Source organism: Nymphaea colorata, chromosome 2, assembly GCF_008831285.2.
Source record: "Nymphaea colorata isolate Beijing-Zhang1983 chromosome 2, ASM883128v2, whole genome shotgun sequence".
Classification (NCBI taxonomy): Eukaryota; Viridiplantae; Streptophyta; class Magnoliopsida; order Nymphaeales; family Nymphaeaceae; genus Nymphaea; species Nymphaea colorata.
Window position 1 is genome coordinate 31,279,006 of NC_045139.1, and position 25,251 is coordinate 31,304,256.

The window sequence follows — 25,251 nt, forward strand, 5'->3', positions numbered from 1 at the left end:
GTTCTCTGCCAAAATCACGTTATGATGCTTCTTCCAAGGACTACCCAAAGCAAAGGAGTGGTAATTGCAAGAACAGTTAGTTCCAATAATGAGAAGAATACATTGTTCCATTGTACGTTGGAATCATTTAATCGTGTGCAGCAACGTCAGAGTAATTGGTGTGACCCTCAATCTGCTAGGTAACAACCCCCCTGTCATGCTTTTCACTTGAAAACTCTAATTTTAGGCTTGAATACTTGCCAAATTCCTTACCCTTGGTTTACAAAACCTACCTGTATCTCCTAACCAGATTCCTCCGGCCCCAGGGATTGATTCCAACAAAATTAAGCAGTGGGGAAATATGGGGAGTTCTTGCAAAATGAAAACTAAATGTCACTAAACTGGTTAGAAGCATGGCAATTCGTTTAGTTTCAGTAGGGCCAGGTTTTTCCTTCTGTAAAATTAAACTACTGCTCGAAAGTAAAAAGTAGAAGGAAACCCGTTATGGAGCAAGATTATGGTCAGATGAGATTATCGTGATCAAAGCAAGAAAAGAATAGGGAAACGTTGCATGATCCAAGCCATTAACCATTATCAGCAATGCCGTTTCACTGCTGCTCTTGGAGAAGCCGCCAATGTTTCTGTTTCTGTTTCCGCAGTAAAAATCACTCCTTCCACAAGCTTAAAGCATTGATGCCGGGCAGGACGTTCTGCTGCTGCTGTCAAAGACGATTTAGGTCCTTCTTGTGTTGGGATTGGGAGGAAAAGTACTCGAATTTCCTGGTTCGAGCAGTGTAACCCCTCCTCTGTTAGGGAACTAAAAAGATTGTGCACGAGACAAGAAAAAGGCATAAGAAAATTCTCCATTGTGCACCTTTTGGCAAAAGGTAACGTTTTTCATTTATATATATATCAAACTTAAACTGCACATGAGCACATGGAATACTACCCGATTATGGCATCATAATCAATGCCATGAGCGGTCTTGCTCCCTACTTGTAAGCATCTTCGCGGACTGAACCTTAGAAGCAATGGAGGCTTTGCTTCTGATTCTGGCAGTCGAATATTCCTATTACTTACCCGAGAAAACAAAAAAGTTGAAAATGAATGTAGTAAGAAATGTTTAGGTATTTTAGAAACCTCCAAGCATTCAAATTTTTTAACCTGCGAAAGGTTCCATAAGTTTGATCCATTTGGTAGGATCATTTCTGTCTATGCCTGTGCTTCCACAAGGAATCCTTGATCTCCCTCATGGATAAAATTTGTTTAGCTCGTACCATGATCATCTCGACTCAGTTTAAGGCAGCTCTTGGAGCATCAACAAGTTGCCATTATTCAACTTGACTTGTTTAGGCTCTTCAACCAAATAATCTGTACATAGCATGATGAGTTCAAATGAACGGAAATTTTAGCTCAAACGAACTATCTATATATCCAACTTGTATAAACTTCATTGACCTGAAGTTTTAGACTAAAACCAACCTGGCTCATATGATCTCACAAAACAAACAGTACCCGCAATCATGTTGAATCTAATTTTGGGTTGAGCTCCTGATGTTTCATGCGGAATTAATAACCTTATTGGCCCAATCCAGAACATGGGAGGTGATAAGGTAAGGTGCCATTGGAAACAGTAATACACTATTGGTATTATATGAATATGCAAGTGAGGCAAATTAATGAAATGTTTGTTACAATCATAGTCACAAATAACGTCTTGAAGTTTTAAACAGCAAGCTTTTTTTCAAGTATAATACTGGGGCTTGAAAATACAAGAAAAAAATAGAGAAAAAATGGTACTTTTAAAAAAATTAAAAAAATAAAAATAGAGGAAAAATAAAATAAGTGAGAAAATAATAACACAAACATCATCAAAAGATAAGTAGATTTGCAACAAATAAAGAATAAAAAATGAAAAAAAAATTGTTTGGCATTAAAAAATAAAAAGGAGAAAAAACATATTTTTTCTTGTTTTTAATGTTTTTTTTTTGGTGTTTTAAATGGCATTTCATTTTCTCACTTTTTTTCACTCTTTTTTTTAAATAACACGTTTTTGTGATTATAGTTACAATATTCGATGAATCTGCTCATTTTTTAGGAAAAGATTCATGGAATAGTAACAACAGTTGCCAAACGGCTCCTAAGAGAAACCAGGAGTTGTGCCCATGTGAGGCTTGTTTGGAATCAAGACCAAAGATATTGTCATATTGATAATAGTTGGTAGGCCAGACCCTTCTCAGTCTAGTTGCGGATCCGACTCCAAGGCATCAGTGCTCAGACCGGACCCGCTTCCTGCTGGACTTAATCACAAGTCAGATTAACAACAAGAAACTGAACTGCACCTATCCCTCACCCAGATAAAATCCACTTAGTTTCCAAGTTGCACCAGAAATCAGATCCAAACCGGATTCCGGTGCAAAATCTCTTATAAAGCAAGCACGTCTTGCTCCATTTACTAATAAAATCCTATGAATTCAATTCTCTAGCTAATGGAGTCTTTTACCTTCCAACGAAATCCAAATCCTGCAAGATCCAGAAAACCTGGCACTCAATTTGATCATGGCCGACGAGACCAACAAACGGTCTCGAAGGCAGGTGTGGCTTGGCTTCAAAGGCAGTTCATATGATGAGTTCAGAGCAACTGCCTGAGCTCTGGAAAGCAACAAAGAAATCACTCTTGGGGTGGGCGACCAGGCCGGCCGCGTCGGCTCCACCTTCTCACCCCGATCTATGTTCATGCTCATCCCCTCATGGACGGATGCAGGTGTGGGCACTGCGTGGGCAATTGTCAAACTGTTTATTTTCATACTGAGACATCGGGATCGTTTTTCTCATTTATATATTGGTGTCCCTCAAAAATTTTAAATTTTATAACCAAGGCCTCTTAACCAGAATTTTAAATTTTTAAATATTACTTTAAGCAATATTTAAAAAGAGACACACAATTTTCATTAGCAGATTCAAGCTCATTCAAATAACACTATGGGCATCCTTTTTCACAAGCATCCAGTTCCATCCACGGATACGACGCAAAAAAGGCACATAAAAGTGTGGATTTCTTTTCATCAATTTCAGCAAAACAGAAAACTACATTATCAAGTGTTTTTTTATACCACCAAATGACCGGGTGATAAGAAGTAAGTAGGAAATATAAAATTTAAATTGAGTGGTAGGACTTGACATCCAAGTTGAAGGGTGTCTCATTCTATCACTGACACCGACGCAGTTCAGAACCCCGGAGGCAAAGGGGATGAAGGGGCCTCCAGGCTTCGCTTTGAACGGTGAGATTGACCCTCTCGCTCAGCCGAAATTGAGCCCAATTTTTTTTTTTTTTTGCAGTTTTATTTGTATATAAAGTTGGAAGGGGTACTCCATAAGTTGTCTACCTCCAAAGTTGAAAGGCAAACTTGTATTCGGTTGATTCCAATTCCTAGACCCAGAGAGCCTCTACTGCAACCAATAATTGCTATTTGGTTAGTTTTTGGATCTAGATCCAGATCCAACCAATTATTTGCACCCTTGGCCTTCAACCTTTTCCAAAGACGAGGCGTAGTTATCATTTAAAATTAAGTCTCGGTTTCAGTTCGTGTTTGATTGGATCTATTTCACATAATGTACTATTTGAGATCCAGATCCATGTTATACACGGAAGGTTCTATATGGATCTAACTGAGATTTATCCTCAGACATGTGGCAGATTGGATTTAGACAGGAAAGGTATTTCCATATCATGCTGATCAGATAGCGCCCTGTCTGACAGGCGTCAGATTCAGATTTGGATTTTTCTAACTGAAATTACCACTCAGATCTCCTCCACCGTGTGGAACCCCAATCGCTTGTCCATTTAGATCCATTCATGAATCCAGATCTGGTACACTTAGACCCGAATTTATCTGTGTCAAGCATGTGAAAAGGGTTGTATGAAAGATGATCAGGCACAAATAGGATCCAAATCAACTTTATGAAGAACAATCATAGTTTTGTATCCATATCCATATCCATATCCAATTGCGGACTGTGGATTCAAAATGGTCCCATACATAGGGAGTGTTTGATTACTCGGGAATTTGAAATCTATGATCTGATGTCTGACATAGCGTGTTTTTGCTGATGTGACAAAAGATCCATGGCAAATTTTTATAGTTTATCAAATCATATGTCAAACCAAAAATCTACACTTAACATCTTTATTTTACTTTTTCGGGATGAAAAAATGTCGGATTTAAGATGGGAGGGGGAGATTGTGATCTTAACTCCAATGTTCTCTAATCATGAGGATCTTAAATCCGATGATATCAAACGCCCCCTAATGATCCAACATGAATTGAAGATCAAACCAAACACGTATCTATAGATATAGAAGGCTCGACCGACACTTTTGCTGCCGTCGCCATCGGATTCAGATCCAAAACAAGAATGAACCCACCAAGCAAGACAAGAATGGATCCAACAAGGAAAACAAGTATCATGTTTGATAGGCCCTGTGATGGATCGAGTCAATGGTGCCAAACAATGGATTTGGGGTCCCAAAAGTCTAAAGGCATCGGCCTATGCTCGACTCCTTTGAACACAAAGTCTGCCACTCAATCAGCCAAACCATCACTGTGAATGAAAAAGATTTCGAGAAAATTCTAGTTAAGCGTTCGCTTTTTGTCAGAATTCCAGAAACAGTCCTCCCATTATCAGAACTTTCTGTCTTGCTTTTCTGATAAAGACTGTCATTTAGAAAGTGTTATTTTTATTTTGCATGGTTGCTTAATAGAGCTGACCATCCTAAAAGATTTTGGCCATCAATAGATATGTGATTGACGCCAAGTGGCAAAGTCATTCCACCGACGCAAATGAAAAGCTTTAACACCCAAGTCTGCTTCGTTGATAAAAATCTCTTAAATATTGTTAAGATTTGTTTAGGTCGCTCCTAAAATACTAATATCAGTTCTCACGTTTTTAAAATTTGATTGCACTCAACTGAAAAAAAAATAGTTTATCTTATTTATATATATATTTGCCATGTTTTACATTAAAAAACAGGACATGTGAGGGAAAAACAGAGAAAAGCCATAAATAAATGCAAAACTCAATATCTATTTGATTCTATAGAATTTCCACATTTTTTTATTTTTCTAGCCATATTTTAATTCATTAATGCCCTTTTTTGCTTTCTTATGAATAATATAAAACTTTTATATGCATCCCGTTTGCTCATACAGAAAAGGAAAAGCTACTGAGATTATGTTGTTCGACCAGTGTGAGTCATTAACTCAAAATGCAGAGCTGGTGACGAAAAGTTTAAAAAAAAAAATGTGACTCGCATGTTCGAGAATATGGATAAAAGATGGGGTTGGATGTGGAAATTTTTCTCAAAAGATTTTATTGAAAAACAGATAGCACATGTTACAAAATGTCGTTTTTACAATAATAGCCACACAAGGTGTTAATGGGATCTGAATTGAGATGTTGTTTGTACCTATAAACATATATGGACAATAACCATATTTGCCCTTTGATAATGTCTAACATGTTGGATATTTTTGGAAAACGAGTCCATCAATTTCTTAAAAAAAAAAAAAGAAATTAAAAAAATTAAAAAAAAAAAAACTATGAGCCTTGGGTGAAAACCCCAATTACATAACTAGTAAGCTTGAAGTTGACAGGAATTTTAACATTTTATATGAAGGTGTTTGTTAAGAAGAACATTATGTTAGGTAATATTATGTGGAGATTGACTAAATAATTGTTATTAAATTCAATAATCAAATGCTATACAGAATTACACCTACGTTCACATGATTTTATAATGCTTCGATGATTAGAAGTCGTAAAGAACTCATTTTCTAGACTAGTTTGATTAGCTAAGAAGTGGCAAAGAGTATGAAGACTTATATTTGGATTGGATATTTATCCAAATCCAAACAAAAACGGCATTGGAAGCCCTATCTGGACCTGATCAGACCTCCAAATTGTAGACCTGACTCACCATATCCTGATCCAATGCAAAGTGTAAATCCCTAATTATCAATAATTAATTGCAGTAGAACTTGCAGAACACATAGTTAGCGTTACCAATAATTAGAAATTTTCTTCTAAGTCAATAATGTTTGCTCTTGTAGATGTTATTTTCGATTTTTTTTTTTTCTTTTTTAACATAGTTTTTGAGTTGTTTGCAGGCAAGCGATGCGGCTTAAACTTCAAATGCAATTCTAAGTTTTTATTCTCCTTCATTGCTGTTTTTTTTTTTTTTAATTCAACCTTTATTGGAATCAGCCCAAAGAATAAAAAGTACACTAATAATTAAATACAAACAAAACAAGGACTTAGCGGACACACGGTTCAAAATCGCCCGAACTTTGAATATGGTTTTCCATAAATTAAAAAAAAAACAATACAACTCAGTTTTGCCATGCAGAATGTCAAGTTTATAGTTTATTATAAGTCATTTTGAACGAACGCATTTATATATATATATATATAACATAACTAATCAAATCAGATTAAAGGGTATATATATATATATATATATATATATATAGCATAACTAATCAAATTAAGAACGTAACTAATCAGATTAAGAACGTAACTAGTAACTAATCAGATTAAAAGGGTGTATCGTTGTTATTGTTAACACCGAAACTATATATATATATATATATATAATATATATATATATTTATTTATTTATTTATGCGAATCCAATTACCTATATTCGAATCGGCACTCAGGTGTCCAATCATGGATAGCGGAACCTTTAGTCGCTAAATCGAAAGGTCAAAACTGCCCCTAGATGGGCGGACACTCGGTTTCGACAGCGACGGACGTTTAGTTGACGTGTTGTCATGCAGCGGGGCGGCTGTGAAGGCGTCAAGCGTGTCACTCTCACTTGTACCACGTCAAATTTCCGGGACCCCCGATTTGTCTCTGCTTTATAAAATCTCGTCTCTTTCCTTAGAGCCACACTTATTACTGACCTCCTTTCTACATTCATTTATTGATATACGTAGAGCTCAATTATAATTTTAATAATTTTTTTTATATAAAATCAACTAATTTATTTTTGGCTATAAGCATTGTTATAGAAATTCTCATTTTTAAAGGGCACAACATATATAAATAAATAATTAATTATAATAAATCTATGTAAAAATAAATAAAAATTTTATTTCTGATGTGGGCAATTGCCTATGCCTGCTTATATGTAGTTTCGCTACAACAGTGCCCCTTTGACTTTGTCCTGACTGACGGTAAGAAATATTAAAGAGGATATTTTTAAAAATATCAAAAAACTAATCATTTCTGGAGGCGTTTGTTTACCTTGGATTTAAGATCAACCCGGATATGAGAACATTGGAGATATCGACCCATCAAACACACCCTGTATTGAAAAAGATTGCTCTAAAGCAAGGTTGTATCATTTAAAAACGTAAGAACTAAGTGGGCAATCAAATAGACCACCATAATTGTTTGGTATTCTATAATTTTCATGTACTACTCTATTAAATAAGCACTTAGCTGGAGTTAGGCAGAGTCATACTAAATTAGCCATCTTAACTACAATGTTCCATCGATATTAAACTCCAAAGCTTCACATGGGCAGATAGACCAAGTTCTTGTCGCCAAATCTTCTATTAATGTTGATGCCTTAACAAACAAAATAAAATATAACTTCAATGGTAGGTATGTTCAATCTAATTAAATTATATATATATTCTTTAAAATAAAACGAGCCTCAGTCATGCCCAGAACACTACAAGGAGAAAAAAATATATATTAAAATGACAGAATTAGAGTTCGATTAATATCATTCCGCTCTTACTATATATCTTCCTAAGTCACTAACAAGGAATGATAATGGAAGGGAGCTGAAAAATAAAATAACTACGGCTGCTGGTCAGTTAATAAGAATATTCTTGTCCAAAATTTAAAAAAAAAAAGGTCAAAATAGGCCAACTCGTTTATTTCGTCTAAACTATTCTTGTTCGGGCACCATAGGGAGTCCGGGACTGAAATCCAGATCCACAACTGAATGGATCTGGATCGGAGCAACTGCGTGGGAAACGCGGCACGGCGTTCGGGTCCCAAATCGAGAAGCCAGCTAAACAGTAGTGACGTTCCCAAAAAGCCCCTGTGCTTAAGGTTCGGAAAGGGCACGATGGCCTTTCTGGTGATTAGCGTTCGAAGGGTGTAAAAGTCTTTTCAATTTGTCGCCCTTAATACCTCATGTTTAGTTGCTTCAGTTCAGAACCCAACGGACAGAATTTGCGGAATCGTCATTAAGTCCGGATTGAATCAAGTCGCCCTTGTGCGACTAAAATGACTGGAATGCCCTTTCGGGATCGGCAATATCTTTTTTTTTTTATGGAGCGCTGCATAGTTGGTCAAAGGGCGAACACTTAAAATTTAGATTATCTTTTGATTCCTTTAAATGCTTAAATTAATTAAGATGCTCTAGTTGACAAGTATGCTAGGTTGTAAACCTTTTTTTCACTGAAAAAGTAATATTTTTTAATTAATTAAAAATAATAATAAAAAATAAATAGCTGCTTATGGCACGAGTAAATTGCTAATTGACCGAATTGACTTTCAATCGATTCGATTCATTTCCAATTAGTACATTTTTATAATGTTACACTAAAGTGGTAACTCTCCTTTTAATTTCAAGTGGAATCCTCTAATTAACTGAGAGAAGGAAAGCAAGGTATAATTTGATTGAATTGACAAGGTAATATCAGACATCTTTCTTCAACTTCAAATCAAACAATGATATGTAATTTTCCAAGGAAAGCAGGCTTGGCTACTCTTTCACACAGATACACAGCATCGTGAAATGTTCTAAAAACTTACGATCTTCAAAGACATCCAATAAAATTACAACGATGCAGACAAGATTAGCATAGCCCCTATTTAGGGCTGCACAACTAGTCGAGTCAACTCGGGCTCGACCCGAACTCGCTCAAATAAACTCTGCTCGTGCTTGACTTGTTTATAAACGAGCCGACTTCGAGCTTGCCAAGATACTTGAAACAATCAATGGGTCGAGTTTGAGTTTGAGGAACTCGACTCGACTCGACTCGAAAATTGTTACTCAATATGGTATTTCCAAAACCCGTTTCACAAGTTACACGAGTTATACGAGTTAATGCTTATACAAGTTAACGTTAAAAACGAGCTAAATGGGTTAATCGAGTCGAGTTGAGTTTGAATTTGAGCTCAATTTTCTGTAAGTCGAGTCAAGCTCGATCTTGAGTTTTTTGAGCCGGCCAAGATCAGGCTCGACTTGGCTTGTGTGGAACCCAACCCCTATGCAAGAATGACACAAAAATCTCGTCTTAAAAGGCCCTACCCTTGTGACTTCCGAAATATTTTGTCTCTAAATTTCTATTTATTTTTTTGATACGTATCATTTTCTCATTTTTAAACCAAAACGGGTTATAAGGCAAGTGGGGATTTGCCAAATCTGACGTTCAAGTCCGTCTTGGATAGAATCTTTAAATCTAGATTACTTTCCCACTTAGAATGCTACACATTTAGCTCATGAGCTTGTTAGATCCAAACCACTTTGACATTTGAAATGTCTCTCATTTTGTTCATTATTGGAACTTGCTTAACTCATAATGAAAACTCAAGTAACAAATAAAGAGACTTGTATGCATGCATTAATGGGCAGGATCCGATACTACTGTTGGAATGATACAAATATGATTTTTTTCTCAAAGAAGGCTGTTTATATTGAAGGGTGTGTTATATCAGAGGCTGATCTGCAGTTCTTTTCATATGGGTCCCATATAGAGCAATCAAACACTGGATTTTCTATATAAAAATGAAGATTTGAGATCCTTAGCATATGGTAAAACTTCAAACTGAAGGTTCAATGGAGAGCAAGAATCTGATCTCAAATCATTAGATTTTGAGACCCTCAATAATTTTATGCCACCTTGGATCTTTAATCAAAGTAAACAAATACCCTAACCCTTTTTTTCTTCCAGAAAATCTCATTTGTCTATTCATGCCACTTAAGCCTGTGAAGGAGGCGGTGTTCGATTAGTAAAGCCCGTTGGTAGGAAGTCAATCTTTATTTCTAATGTGAAGGCATAAAGTAGGGGTGAATATGAACTGAGTCGAGCCTGAGTTCAGTGAGCTCGAGCTCGACTCGATTAGAGCTCGAGAATAACTTGACGGAAGGAGCTCGAGCTCGACTCGGCAGTTACGTGTTTAGCTTGAACTCGACTAGATTAAAGCTCGACAAACTCGTTTGAATAGAATTGATATTCATTGTTCCGTGCTGGCCTCGAGCTTGATTACGTTAAGACTTGACAAACTCATTTGAATAGAATTGATATTCATCGTTACGTATTGAGCTAAAGCTCAACTCGATTAACGCTCGACAAACTCGTAAACTCGTTTGAATATATTGACTTGATTAAGACTCGATAGAACTCTATTAAGGCTCAAGCTTGACTCGGCAGTTACGTGTTGAGCTCGAACTCAATTCAATTATTTGAACGAGTGACTCATGAACTTGAACTTACTCAATAAGCAAATGAACTCGAACTTACTCAATAAGCAAATGACTCTGACGTGAGAGAGTTCACGTACTGAGCATTGAAGTGGCAATTCGGACCAGATACGTACGGACCAACTGGATACAAACTGGACCGGGTTCGGGTCGTTGACGAAGGGGCGTCGAAGGAAAGGGACACGCTCGTCATTTGTACGCCGGAAGGAGGGGGCTCATGGGAAGTAGTCTCTGCAACCGGACCTCTTTCGAACTTGGCGCTAACACATGCTCTTCGTTCATCTCTCGCTCGCCCTGTCGCTCTCTCTCTCTCTCTCTCTCTTCTCTGTGTCTTGCATGCAACGCGTTCGGAATTTACCGATCATTTCCTTTTCTGACTACCTCTCTCCCCCTTTCTCTTTCTTCTTTAACGCTTTTCTGCCTTCTATCTGATGCTAAAGCCATCTCCCTCCTCCTCCTCCATTGTTCTATCCTCTGTTTCCTTCTGTTTTTGGGTGGTTTCATAAGAGGGGAAGAAAGGGAGGGAAGGGGAGATCCAGAGAGCGAGAGTGAACAAGACGAGGGGGGAAGGAGGAAGATGAAGAGTGCGGAGCAGGAGAAGTCTCTCTTCGGCATATCCCTCTCCACAAGGCCTAAGTGGCAGCAATTCCTCCTATGTACCTCCGGCTTCTTCTTCGGCTACCTGGTTAATGGCATATGCGAGGTCTCTCTTTCTCTCTCTCTCTCTCTCTCTCCCCTCACGTGCTTGTGTTCCAAGAGAAATTTCTTGGAGAATGTTTTTTTTTATTATTATGAATGACTTGTAAAAATTTTTATTTTCAGTTTTGAGTTATTAGCATTTTGGGTAGCTGCATGCTTTCTGGATTTCGCCTTTTCTTCTTCGAATTCGCCTTCCTGTAATGAATCTCCTGCTTGGAGAATGACCGGATGAGTTCTCTGTGTCTGGTTGCTTCATACTGTTGATTTACTCCAAGGAGACCTGAGATTTTTTAATTTCTTGGTGTTTTGGTTGGAGAAACGCTTCGGAATTTCGTTTGCTTTCGGGATTTTCGGGGTCTATCGTCTACATCGCGTTCTTCCTCTTTCTCTCTGTTTTCTTGCTGTTTAAGGTCTTGTCCTAATTTAGTGGAAGATTTGCTCTGGAAAATAATTGAACGGAAGGTAACGTCTGGATTTGCCGGCAACTTCCCCTTTACGTTTTTAAACTCGAATCTTTTACAAAAGGAAGATTTTCAGTTTCAGTCGCTCTTTCTTCTGGCCTGCTAGTTTTTCGCTTAATCATTTCCTCCTTTCTTCCGTGTCGTGAAAGTTTGAGTTGCAGTAGGATCTTTAATTGCAAATTGATGAATTTGATCTTGTATTTTTTTTGTTCAGTAGCCGTTTAGAGCCTTGGCCTATGACGCCATTAGCAGGCTATTGGCGGTGTGGAAGAATGGAGAAGAAAAATCTATTTTCTTTTAAGGAAAAAAAACTGGATGCCATGGAAACAATGTATGGACGCAGTCGACTTATTTAGTTATTTTTGTTTAGTATCTTTTTCACCGTCTTTCTTTTTCTTTTTCCATTAAATATTTCTCATTTATTCATCTGTTCCTTTTGCATCCGTTTGGGGAATTCGCATGGCATGCGATCTAACTTGCCTACCGCGTAGATTTTTTACTTTTTTTTTTTTTGGTGTAGTGTTTCACAAAGTACTCGTGAACTTTCATCCTCTTCTTTTGTTGGTGGCATGTGTTTCTTTTTAATTTGTCCTGCGGATAACTTTTTCCATTGTTTTTACTGTGTATTCGGAGAGATACCTATCTTTGAAGTAATTCGGATTCTCTGTTTTGCTTTCTTCTACTTCTTTATCAACGAATTTGTCACAGTGACTACAAAATTGTTTGCTGTCCCGTCCAGGGTTCTCTTCATGCTTTTGTCTCTCGATTCTCTGCTTGAATCGATTGACCCCGTAATTAGTACTTTTGTAAATATTGCCAAAATAGTTATACCGTGCTATGATTAGTGGAGTTGCTGCTTTTCTGGCACAATTTGAAATCATTGTTTTGCAGTTTGATCTAAGCTTCCTTACTGACTCTTCCCTCGCCTGTTGCAGGAATATGTGTACAACCGTCTGGGTTTCAGGTTAGAGAGTTTATCTGTTGCCTTGAATCTTTTACTGTTCATGAATGCAAATAGGTTATCTGATGGTCTCTGCTCTTCTTGCAGCTATGGGTGGTACTTCACATTCGTGCAATGTTTCGTTTATTTGTTCTTAATACACCTCCAAGGTTTCCGCATAAAGCACATGGTGAACCCATGGAAGACCTATGTGAAACTCTCTGCTGTTCTCATGGGATCACATGGTTTAACCAAGGGATCCCTTGCTTATCTCAATTACCCTGCCCAGTTAATGTTTAAATCAACCAAGGTGACTTACTTTTTCTTGCTTCAAGATATTCTGATAATAATGACTCTTCCTCTACCGAAGAGATCGATAGTTTTTCTTGTAAGGTTGTGACTCTTTCCTTTTCTTTTTCCCCTTTGTCTTACAAAAAGGTTCTGCCCGTGATGATAATGGGGGCGTTTATCCCAGGATTGAGAAGGAAATACCCCTTCCATGAATATGTATCAGCTGTACTGCTAGTTATTGGCCTGATCCTTTTCACGTTAGCAGATGCCAATACCTCTCCAAATTTCAGCATAATCGGTGTGATCATGGTATCTGCCGCTCTGGTTATGGACGCTTTCCTGGGCAACTTACAGGAAGCCATTTTCAAGGTCAATCCAGAGACCACGCAGGTGAATCTTCCTCCTCTGTTCTCCGTCAGCAGAAAGAAGGAGGACAAGGAATCATCTGGCAATCTTTTCGACTTTCTCTGCATTCAGTCCTCCAGAATCTTTGTTGTTTTTCCTTTGCTCATTTAGAAGGAATGACATGATCTGTTGTCTTGTGCAGACTGAAATGCTGTTCTGTTCAACGGTGGTAGGGTTGCCCTTCTTGTTAGCTCCAATGATCTTGACAGGAGAGTTGTTCCGAGCATGGAAATCGTGCTCTCAGGTTTCTCTCTCTCTCTCTCTCTCTCTCCTAGCCACATGCACTGCCGCTCTTAGGCACCTGTTCTGACTATAGGCAAACGTACAAGCAAAGCTGAAGTACAAAGTGGAATCCAATGGTCAGAACTCATAAAAGTCTCAACTTTCTTTTCACACCATCTGCTTGAACTTTGGAGAGACCTCTTTGAAGCATCCAATTTTTATGGCCCCAAAAGTCACAGTGGTTCTTTGCCGTTTCAACGATTCAGGGGCCATTTTTAGAAGATTGGGGGCTTACGTTTTTGGACCAAGCTCTTGGGTTATGTCGCCTAACCCCATCTTGGCCTGACTTGGCCCATCGGGCTCTAACCTGACCATGTTGGTGGAAAAGAACACACTTGTCTGAAACTCGAGCAGATTGGTTACTTCTACCATCAATCTGACTTATCAGCAGTCGGAAATGGGCTAGTTGTTGGTTTTTCTTTGTCTCAATTATTTAAGTTCAGTCCTTTGGGATGCACAGTACCTGAGTCTGTCAGTATGCAGAGCTCTTAATTCTTCATCTGTCTATTTGCTTCCTTTTGTACGCATCAGGTATAAAATATATGGCGGTCAGTGATTCTAAATCATAAATTACTTGTTGGAAAATGCGTCGTCTGGTTGAATTTTTTTGTTTCAAAAGGCCACTTTTCCTCAATGACAGATGGGGATGTGTTGTCAGACGCCATCAATTTTCTCTCATTGTTTTAGGAGATCGGAGACTTGCTTAAAGATTTGGCCATAATGAAAAATGTTTTTTTTTTTCGCATTGACAAAATAGAGGCAGTCCTGTTGCGGTTATGTTAAAACAGGTCAAAAGGGTTACCATCTATCCAATATTTTTCGGACAAATTAGGTGACTTGAGTTTTCTTAAAGATTTGGTACTGTAATAACTAATAAGTATTCTGTGTATTATCATTTATATGGTCTGAATATCAATAATTGGATATCATCATCCTTGGAATCCTCTTTCTTATTTGATTTATACGCAAGTTGGACCTATTTTTTTAAGGTTGTGTGCTTATGGACGTTTTCTTGTACCTACAATTTGCAGCATCCGTACGTGTATGGCGTCCTCGTGTTTGAAGCCATGGCCACTTTCGTTGGTCAAGTCTCCGTCTTGTCCCTGATCGCCATTTTTGGCGCCGCAACGACAGCCATGGTGGGTAATTAATTTACCAGTTATCTATATTCCACATCTTCTCCTCTCTTTCTGCTGCTTCTTTCTGATCTAGATGTGCATTGGGATTTACACATTCATCGCGAAAAAAGAGGAAATTTCTGGAAATTGTGTTGCAACAAGTTGGCAGCTTTTCATTTGTCCTACTTTCCTGGAATGTTGAGTCCATTCTCCCATTCCATGCGCTATACTTCATAAAAGTGTGCTAACATTTTACCGGTGGGATTTCAAAAGAACCATAATATCCCAGTTTTCTGGATAAGTGGCAGCATCTTTATTTCTTATTCTGCGAGGCAGGAACTAACTAAACTTTCTCTGGTCTCTCACTGTCATGATAGATCACCACGGCTAGGAAGGCAGTGACCCTCCTCCTCTCGTACATCATCTTCACCAAGCCACTGACCGAACAGCATGGCACCGGCCTGCTTCTGATAGGCATGGGGATCACCCTCAAGATGCTGCCCGACTCTGTGGCCTTTCCGGAGAGGCGGACGCCGGTGAAGCCACCGATGCCGGAAAAGGAGGACGCCACCGGCGGAGGGGAGGACGAGGAGAGCAAGAAGTTGATCTCGACAGTTTGATTTTATCATATACCCATCCTTCCACGTTCCCTTTCCGAGCTTTACAAAACTTACAGAAGGAAGAGAAGCTGAGAAAATAGTAAAACGAGAGGGGAATGGTCGTTTTTCGCAAGAGGAGTGATCGTTTTGGGCAATGGTGGAGAAGGGGCAAGCAATTGTGATGGGTAGCGTGTATACACAATTCTGGTTATGTGGCGTCATTATCTATGTGGTGTACATGATGGAGAAAGGAGAAGAGTAGGAGTTTTCAAATAAGAGAGGAAGATGATCACTAAAAATAATGGTTCGTCTTTCTTGAAGTTTTTTAATTTTAAAGAAGGTATGGTTAACTATAGTTACATATGGGGTCGGGTCAGGAAAGCAGAGTGGAAGTTGTATTTGAATAGGAGTGGAACCATGATTTGGATCACCAACCCATCTCGTTTCATCGCCTTTACAAAGATTCAAATTATATGTTGGTAAAAGTACAAAGATTTATTGCAAAACAAGTGGACATATATATACGTCTCTCAATGTACTATTCTTTTGTTGATTGGGTTAGATTGTTGTTATCAATATGGGATAAAAGACTCTTTGTGTTTCGATCTTTAAGTCTTTAACTTTTCTTCAATGCAAAGAAGTAAAATAGATATCTTAAATGTTAATTTTGGATTTGACATAGGATATTTAGCTCCATGAGCCAATGGATTTTATCATGAATCTTTTATCGTATAAACAAAAACATTTTTTATGGTACCAACAAAAGCATGACATATTTTATTCATATTAGATTCGTAGATTTCAAATCCGAAATAATCAAATGCCCCTTTAGTGTGAAGCATGCATCCTGCATCTTGAGAAAAAGTTGGAAAGTGAAATATGTTGCATCTTGTAAAAGACTTGTAGAGCAAAAGTAGGAAAGTGAAACATGTTAGAAACTTGTGAGACTTGTATACTAAATAACAAAAGGAAGAAACTTTGTTAAGTTGATGTTGTAAATTGATTATAATTTATATGATTAAGTTGATTGATGATTTATCGTATGTTCAAAGTTGTATATATATGGTGAGTGAACGATGATTTTGGCTACCCTGAGCATGGTTGGCAAACTCATGTCTCAGACTCGGATCCGTAGATGACCAGGTCATCAGTTCAGCAAGTTAACTCGTCGACTCAAGGAGTTGACTCATCGTCTCGATCAAGTTTTAAAATAAGCTGAATTGGGCGAGTCAGGGCCGAGTCAAGGGCAACCCAAGACCACCTTGACTTGTGGCCACTAGCGATCCAAGTTAACTCAAGCGATTCTCGAGCCAACTCACTTAATCAACCAACTTAATCAATCATCTAACCAATGTCATCCATTTGAATGAGATAGAGATGGATGATTGAGATAAAAGTAATGAGAAAAATGTACGAATCAATACTGAATGATAAAAATGTCCATTAGTGGATGAGTAACTCTAAATAGCTAAAGCCATTATTAGATACATACATATATATATATATATATATAAAGAGAGAGAGAGAGAGAGAGATACACACACACACAAAAAATACACAATGAGACCACTCGTTAATGAATTCTTAACCTTTTGCAGTGCGATATTTATCCAATTATATCCCAGTTACTGATACCTAGTTACTGTCAACTAGTTCATTGGCCCTTGACATTTATAATTATTTGAGTACCTTTGCTGTTTAGTAATCTTTTTGCTCTTTTTTTTTTTTGTTTCAGGGCCTGTAATTTACTTAACTTGAAAAAGTTACTTGCTGTGGTTTTTTATGCTAAAAGTTTTACTTGAAGTTCAAAATTTGTTCAACTTGGAATACGAAAAAAGTTGGCTAATTTTGTTTAGCAGCACTAATGATTGGCCTTATCACCGGCCAATTACATCTTTATTAATTTAACTGCTTTCATCTTTTTGAAGTTTACAAAACTCTATTTCAGGAAACTGAAGTGTGATTTTATTGAAAGATACTTAAAAAATAATTTCCTAAAGGCATAAGTTTTTCTGAATTTTGAGTTCTTTTCGTGTGACTGAGTTTCTGCATTTTCTTAAAAAACGACTTGGAACCGGCGTCCTAAAAACAGGTCCGACTCGTTATTTTTTTTTTTTCCTTTTTTTTCCAACTCAACAACTTGTAGTTGAATGCAAGCAAAAAAATCAAAGATCAATCTGAACATTTCTGATTCGAGAAAACGATCACGAGACCTGCTATAGATCTAGCTCTCAGAAGTTTACTGTCAATTTCTGTGACCACTTTGAGTTCTCTACGAACAACAGAAGAGTTAGTGCTCTGCGCATTCTCTTCAAAGAAACCAGGCAGTTCTCACACGTAGCAAAAGCGGCAGCAAAGCTGCAGTCTATATAGTATTCTTTTCAGAAAAACCTGAAACTCCAAACACGTAGCAGAAGCATGTCATCTTTTTATGCAGCCACAAAGCTTAAGATTTCTAGTGAAGTTGAACATTCAACGCCTTTAGACAATGTAACTGTTGAAGCTCTGCAACTCTGTCTTTATATTGTCTCTTTCTGGTATGGAGGACCACGTACATAGGCTTATACATGCAGACGAAGAGGTCAGCAGTAGCTTTAAGGAAGCAAAACAAAAAGGCACTGAAGGTGCTTTATGGGCAGCAGACCTGGTGAAAAGCACGGTGTACGCAGGGATGGAGGCCATTGTCACCTGCTTCTCTCTCGTCGCCTGCATCTCCGGCATCCGTCTCTCCTCCGGTGAGCTCCTCACCCTACCTAGCCTTCTCCTCCAACTTGAAACTTTTCTCTTTCATCAACTCTGATGAAAAAAGAAGAAGAAGTGATGTTGGTGTTGGTTTGGTGCGCATGGAGGGGACGTGCTGGTGTTAGCACACAAGACAACTCTAGTGGTGAGACAGTTGCAACAAGCATGACAGCTCACATTCTAACAGACTGTAGATCTGTAACATAACGAAAGTGTATCATGAATGTATAAATAGATTAAAGTAAAGAGAGAGAAAGATACTTGAAGAGATGAATAAAATTGAGTGAGAGCTTCTTACTTTGTTTTTCCTGCCGACTTCTCTTTCCTCTGTTTTCTGCAGAGTTCTGCAATTCTCCACAAGAACTCAAGTTTGACATGGTATCAGAGCTATCAAGATGAGTGCACAAGGGAATGAAACCAGCAATCGACAGGCGATGAATCAACACAAAACCATAGTTCAAGATCCTAATCCCTCCTTGAAGATCACGACAACTCCCTTGAATGGATCAAATTACATCATCTGGTCCAAGTCTGCCAGCCTATTTCTCTGCGGCAAATCAAAGATGGGCTACGTTACAGGTAAAATTCCACAACCTGAAAAAACAGATCCTGCATTTGATGAATGGGAGGCAAACGACAGACTCGTTATGGCATGGTTGCTCAACTCTATGGAGCCAAATATAGCTGAGGGGTTCTTGTTCCTTGACTCCTCAAAAGAAATCTGGGATACTCTAAATGAGATTTACGGTGAAACACACAATCTCGCTCGTGTGTATCAATTGCAACAAGAAGTTGCAAGAACAGTCAAAGGTAACAAACCATTCCATTTATATCTGAATGGTCTTAAGGGTATGTGGGATGAACTCTCCCAATACCGACCAATTACAGCAAATCTAGATATTCTGAGGCAACGTCAAGAGGAAGACAAAACTTTCAAGATCTTGGCTGGACTAGGCCAAGACTTTGATAACCTACGAAGCCAGGTGGTGATGAGTGACCCACTACCATCATTAAACACCGTATGTGCCATGATACAACGAGAGGAAACTCGTCGCAAAGTGATGAATTCTGACGATACAAGAGGCATTGAAGAAAGGCAAGAACTGATGGCATTCAAGAGTCTAAGACAAGAAGATGCTGAGCCTCCTCCCTTGAATAGACTTCGATCAAAATTCAAATGCACATACTGTAAGAAGAATGGCCATACAAGGGATAAGTGTTGGCACCTGCATGGAAAGCCACAAATAAGCAGAAATCCAGGACAAGCTTCAAGAAATCCAGGACAAGCTTCAAGAAACCCAAACCTCTCTCAAGCACACTTATCCGACCTTGCTCGTCTGCTGCGTCAAGTAGCTCAATCTAACCTTGCCACCAGCACTGCATCCTCTACACCTGAAGAATCCTCTGCTGTACTAGGTAAGTCTCTTGCCTTCACAGTTAAATTAAATTCTGATTCTTGGGTAGTAGACAGCGGCGCAACTGAGCATATTACTGGCGATCTAAACAAAATAACAGATGTTACACATATCAGTAACACAAAGTTACAGATGGCAGATGGGTCTATGACATCAGTCAACGGAATCGGCCATCTGTCGTTTAAAAAACAATCCAGTTCTGCTTTATATGTTCAAAAGTTCCCTAATAACCTTCTATCAGTTAGCAAGCTGACCAGGGACCTTAACTGTGATGTTATTTTTTCCAAGAAGAAAGTAACTCTGCTGGACCCAACATCCCAGATGAAGATTGGTGAAGGCTACGAGAAAGATGGACTATATTTTCTGGATTTACAGCAGCCTAAAGTTTTCCTTACAGCAAAGAACAGTAAATCACTCCACCTTTGGCACTGCAGATTAGGACATCCATCAAATGGAATACTTAAAACAATGTTTCCAAACTTTGTGTGTGATTTCTCTGTTTATGAAGCATGCGAGTTTGCTAAGATGTCAAGATTACCTTTCCCTCAGTCTGAAACAAACAGTGAAGGGATTTTTGATTTGATTCATGCCGATGTATGGGGACCGGCTCCCACACTTTCCAAACTTCAATTCAAATACTTTCTGTTACTAATCGATGATAAGTCACGCATGAGTTGGATATACTTTCTCAAGAAAAAGGATGAGGTATTTGATTGTTTCAGAAAATTTCACAAGATGATTGAGACACAGTTTGATAAACGGATAAAAACAGTAAGATCAGACAATGGTGGAGAGTTTGTTAATGTGCAGTTTGACAATTTTTTTAAAGCACATGGAATCCTTCCACAACTGACGTGCTCAGGGACCCCGCAGCAGAATGGCATCTGCGAGAGGAAGAACAGACACTTGCTAAATATTACAAGAGCCATACTGTTTCACATGAATGTCCCTGACAGTTTTTGGCCCGAAGCAGTTGCTACTTCCTGCTATTTGATCAATAGAACAGCAAGCCGCCAACTTGAAAACAAAAGTCCATTTGAAATATTATATAATAGACAGCCATCTCTTGCTCATCTGCGTGTATTTGGTGCCACCTGTTTTGTGCATGTACAAGATCATTACAGAAACAAATTCCAAAAACGTGCTATCAAGTGCGTATTTCTTGGTTACTCCTCCTCAAAGAAGGGATACAAGTGCTTCGATTCAAACTCTGGAAAATTCTACATTTCAAGAGATGTCAAGGTAGTAGAAGATCTGCCATACTTTACTGACGTGCAGAGTTTAAATCATGGGGAGTGGATAAAGAGATGGGTGGCTCCTCGAATGTCACCATCTCTGCCATCGCCATCATTACCGTTACCTACCTTGTCACCAATGACAAATACAGGAACTTATACAGAAACTGATGTATCAATGAGTGAATCCACAAGCAACGAGAATGGTATTGAAAACAATAACAGTAACAGCGACACTAGTTCTCATGAATCTCAACAACAACAGGTCAGAAGATCTACAAGAATAAGGAGGCCACCTGTAAAGTTTAATGATTTTTTCAGCTACTATGCACAAGGGAAAAATCAATACTCAGTGCTAAATGATGTGAGACTAGAAAATTACTCTGAGCTGTATCAAAGCTACCTGACCAAAATATATGCACAAAAGGAGCCCACAAACTTCACTGAAGCGTGTCAATCTCCAAGTTGGCGTGCAGCAATCCAGGAAGAATTGAGCGCACTACAAAAAAACAGAACATGGGATATAGTAACCTTACCAAATGGGAAAAAAACTGTGGGATGCAAGTGGACATTCAAAATCAAATATAAAAGCAGTGGAGAGATAGAAAGATTCAAAGCAAGACTAGTAGCGAAGGGCTATACTCAGAAGGAAGGAATTGACTATCATGAAACGTTCGCACCCGTTGCGAAAATGAACACCATAAGAGTGGTGTTATCAGTGGCGGCAGTAAAGAAGTGGAGCTTACATCAACTTGATGTAAAAAATGCGTTCCTCAATGGCGATCTAGACGAGGAAATATATATGGATCTGCCACAAGGTGTTGAATGTAGCTCAGTTCCTAAGGCAGTGTGCAAATTAAGAAGATCTCTCTATGGACTGAAACAATCCCCTAGAGCATGGAATGCCAAGTTCAGTCAGAAATTAAAAGAACTGAAGTATATACAAAGTGCTTCAGATCACTCATTGTTTACTCACATTTCTAACCAAGGGAAAACTAGTGTGGTTATAGTCTACGTCGATGACATATTACTAGCAGACGATGATGACAGATTTATGGAACTCACAAAGAAGACTCTCAACAGTCAGTTTGAGATCAAAGACTTGGGAAGCCTACGCTACTTTCTAGGAATAGAAGTAGCACAATCATCTAAAGGAATTTTTATGTGTCAACGAAAGTATCTACTTGATTTACTAAAAGAAACAGGTATGCTAAATGCAAAAAAGGCAGAGACACCAATGGAAGCAAACATAAAACTTCTCAAGGATGAAGGAGAGTTAGTTAAAGACACAGGGAGCTTTTAGCGACTTATTGGAAAGATCATCTACTTGACAGCCACAAGGCCTAACATTCTCTATGCTATAAACAGATTAAGCCAGTTCATGCACTGTCCAAGAAAACAACATCTAGAGGCTCTACTTAGAATAGTGAGATTTCTCAAAGGAACACCGAATAGGGGAATTCTTATGAGAAGAGAAGGAGGTCTAAATGTTACAAGCTATTCAGACGCTGACTGGGCCAGAGATCCCAATGACAGAAAATCAATCGCTGGATACTGCAGTTTTATAGGAAAAAACTTAGTAACCTGGAAAAGTAAAAAACAACTAGTCGTAGCTAGATCAAGTGCGGAAGCCGAGTACAGGGCCATGTCATTAGCTACATGTGAAGTGTTGTGGATCAAGTATGTCCTCACCGATCTTGGCGTCAAAGTGGACGAAGCAATGGAACTCAAGTGCGACAACAAAGCTGCAATGTACATCTGTGCTAACCCAGTGTTTCACGAAAGAACAAAACACATAGAGGTAGACTGCCATTTCATTAGAGAGAAAATTCAGAAAAACGAGATAAAACCTGTGTTTGTCAGAAGTGAAGAGCAGCTAGCTGACGTATTTACAAAACCACTATGTAAGGACAGTTTCAACAGAATTATAAACAAGTTGGGAGTTCTAGACTTAGAATCTTCAACTTGAGGGGGAGTGTTAGCACACAAGACAACTCTAGTGGTGAGACAGTTGCAACAAGCATGACAGCTCACATTCTAACAGACTGTACAGCTGTAACATAACGAAAGTGTATCATGAATGTATAAATAGATTAAAGTAAAGAGAGAGAAAGATACTTGAAGAGATGAATAAAATTGAGTGAGAGCTTCTTACTCTGTTTTTCCTGCCGACTTCTCTTTCCTCTATTTTCTGCAGAGTTCTGCAATTCTCCACAAGAACTCAAGTTTGACAGCTGGTGTTGGGAATATTGAACTTGGTGGCTGACGGCATATCCATAATCCATGGGGTTCGGGGATTACCTGTCGAGCAAGGCGGAGGCGGCTGCGAAGGAGAGGGAAGCGACCAAGAAGAAGGTGGCGGAGCAACGTCGGCCGGAGTTGATGCAGCTGCTCGCTACTTACCAAGCCAGGGGAATGACTCGTGATGAAGCCCAGATGGTGATTAGTTCTTTTGCTTTCATTCAGTTATATAATCATCAGTTTATTCATCTAATTCAAAAAAAAAAACACACACACACACACACACACACTCGTGTGGTGTTGGATTTGCAAAAATAAAATAAAATACTAAACTTTTAAAAAGAAAAATTCTGGAATTTTTATGGTTTCGTTTAGGATATTTAGTTGCCATATTTCAGTAGATATGGTTTAGTATGTGAATTTTTTGGAAGAGAGAAAAATAGAGGAGAGTGTGTGTGATTCAAGTCTATGTATCCAGCTGGTGCATGAAAATTGTGAATGTAACTGAGTAATTTAATGAATGAAAAAATAAGAGATTTTTTCATAAAGGTCCCCATCTTATTGGCTATGACTCCCCCATCTATCTTAAATTTCAAGTTTTTTAGATTCGGTCTTTCGCTTTTATGAAGTTCATAAATCTTTTTACTGACTAGCGAAAACTGTTCAGTCTAGCAAAAAGGTCAAGACAATTTCACCTTCAATTTGAGGATGTTTTTAAATATAAAGGAAAAAGAAGACTATAAAGTTTAGCCAAAAAAAAATTAAGGTTTACCTAAGTTGAATTGAGAATGATCTTAAATATAATTAAAAGGATGGTTTTGGAAATTAAACTGCCAAAAAAAATCAAATAATTGTTTCTATAAGATTAATCACTTAGATGTGATTTTGGAAACCTAACAACAAAGAAAAAAATAAATTCATGTTTTTGTTAGTGCATATAAAAGATTGTGGAAGAACCTCAAAAAATTAAAGAGAAGGGAAAAACCACCTGTTTCGGGCCAAAGGCAACTAAAACCAAGTCGAAATCGATAAAACTTATGGAGATTATAACTAGAAATTAATTATGAAGGACAAGATACTGACTAACAATTAATCTTAGATAGAGAGGAAACCCATAAAATATGTGAAGATTATAACTACAATTCGTCATTGATTTATTTCAGATATTTGTTGTCATTCAGACATAGTTTCTCTGATTTCCTATATAATCAAGGGTCATGGTTGGATGCCCATCCAGAGTTCCATTAATGAATAACAGAGATTGGAATGTGATGGCTTATTGACTGCAGGTGGTGAACATCTTCTCCAAATACGAAGGCATCCTCGTGCAGGAAATTCTGCCTCTGCAAGAATACCGAGACGCCATGGAAGACTGGACTGGCGACCTTCGTTGCCTTCCTGCTCTTCGACAGTCAGCCTCTTCTCTCCTGCATCATCCTCATCTCCTTCACAGACAACCCATCTATCAAGTTTTCAGGTGCCTGTCTGCTATCAGCGGCTGCTCTCGCGCTGCTGGGAGTGGGAACAGAAAATACTTGGTCTCTCTTCTCACGACGCTCTGTAATGGAGCCATGGCTGCTGCGGCGGCTTATTTCATAAGGTGGTCGCTCAGTCATGTCTCCGCAGGGCTTTGAGATCAAACTGAGAGTGATCAGCACCATGGCGGCCTAGTTTTACAGAGAAAATGACTTGAGTTTTTGCGCAGAGCATGATGTTCTTTTGCAGTTTCTTCTGTCCTCAATATATGTAGATTAATCTAACTCCCATCTTACGGAGCAGGTACCTCCTAATTAATTATATATGAAGGTTCATAAAACTAATTAAGTTCTTAACTCCTAGTAAGAACTTTTTATGTTTTCAATTGTAGAGAGATTTTAATCTTGTAAACCTTTAAGCAAAGAACAATATTAGAAGCTAACTACAGAACATGTAATGCAGAGAATAATATGTATTTTCTAAAGAATCTAATCCCTTTCCCTTCTCCATCTCAAATCAGTCCTTCAACCCAAACTAATCAAGGTGAATGGCGTCGTGGTACGGGTACCATACACGAACCAAATAAATGTATGAGAATTGTGTGGATTAATTTATATGTCATACGATAGTCTGGCGTTTGTTCCACCTTTGTTCATTTTGTCTGTCATATTCGTGTGTGTATATATATATATATATATATATATATGGAGAGAGAGAGAGAGAGAGAGAGAGAGAGAGAGAGAGAAACTCATAAATGGTTCAGTTTGTGCAAAAGGCTCACAGTCCGTTTGTTTCACCTTTGTTCATTTTCTGTCATTCGTTTTGCCTTGACATTTGTTTTTCATTATGTCTGTCCAT

The 25,251-nt window shown here is 38.3% G+C and overlaps 2 protein-coding genes across 2 annotated transcripts; both read left to right on the plus strand.

Moving 5' to 3' along the window:
• Positions 1-10,758: 10,758 nt before the first annotated feature.
• Positions 10,759-15,887, plus strand: LOC116248861 (UDP-galactose/UDP-glucose transporter 2-like). The gene is made up of 7 exons (XM_031621871.2): positions 10,759-11,192; positions 12,585-12,613; positions 12,698-12,899; positions 13,028-13,270; positions 13,428-13,529; positions 14,599-14,706; positions 15,063-15,887. The coding sequence occupies exons 1-7, from the start codon at positions 11,067-11,069 to the stop codon at positions 15,303-15,305; spliced, it is 1,053 nt and encodes a 350-aa protein (XP_031477731.1). The 5' UTR covers positions 10,759-11,066; the 3' UTR covers positions 15,306-15,887.
• Positions 15,888-22,959: 7,072 nt separating this feature from the next.
• Positions 22,960-24,551, plus strand: LOC116247557 (uncharacterized). The gene is made up of 2 exons (XM_031619731.1): positions 22,960-23,115; positions 24,207-24,551. The coding sequence occupies exons 1-2, from the start codon at positions 22,960-22,962 to the stop codon at positions 24,549-24,551; spliced, it is 501 nt and encodes a 166-aa protein (XP_031475591.1).
• Positions 24,552-25,251: the final 700 nt, after the last annotated feature.

What these genes read in the sequence shown, in the direction of transcription:
- LOC116248861 (XM_031621871.2), top strand. Translation starts at nt 11,067, where the DNA reads ATGAAGAGTGCGGAGCAGGAGAAGTCTCTCTTCGGCATATCCCTCTCC. An exon ending in TAATGTTTAAATCAACCAAG is followed by an intron (nt 12,900 to 13,027) that starts GTGACTTACTTT and finishes TCTTACAAAAAG; the next exon opens with GTTCTGCCCGTGATGATAAT. An exon ending in GCGCCGCAACGACAGCCATG is followed by an intron (nt 14,707 to 15,062) that starts GTGGGTAATTAA and finishes CTGTCATGATAG; the next exon opens with ATCACCACGGCTAGGAAGGC.
- LOC116247557 (XM_031619731.1), top strand. Translation starts at nt 22,960, where the DNA reads ATGGGGTTCGGGGATTACCTGTCGAGCAAGGCGGAGGCGGCTGCGAAG. An exon ending in CTCGTGATGAAGCCCAGATG is followed by an intron (nt 23,116 to 24,206) that starts GTGATTAGTTCT and finishes TATTGACTGCAG; the next exon opens with GTGGTGAACATCTTCTCCAA.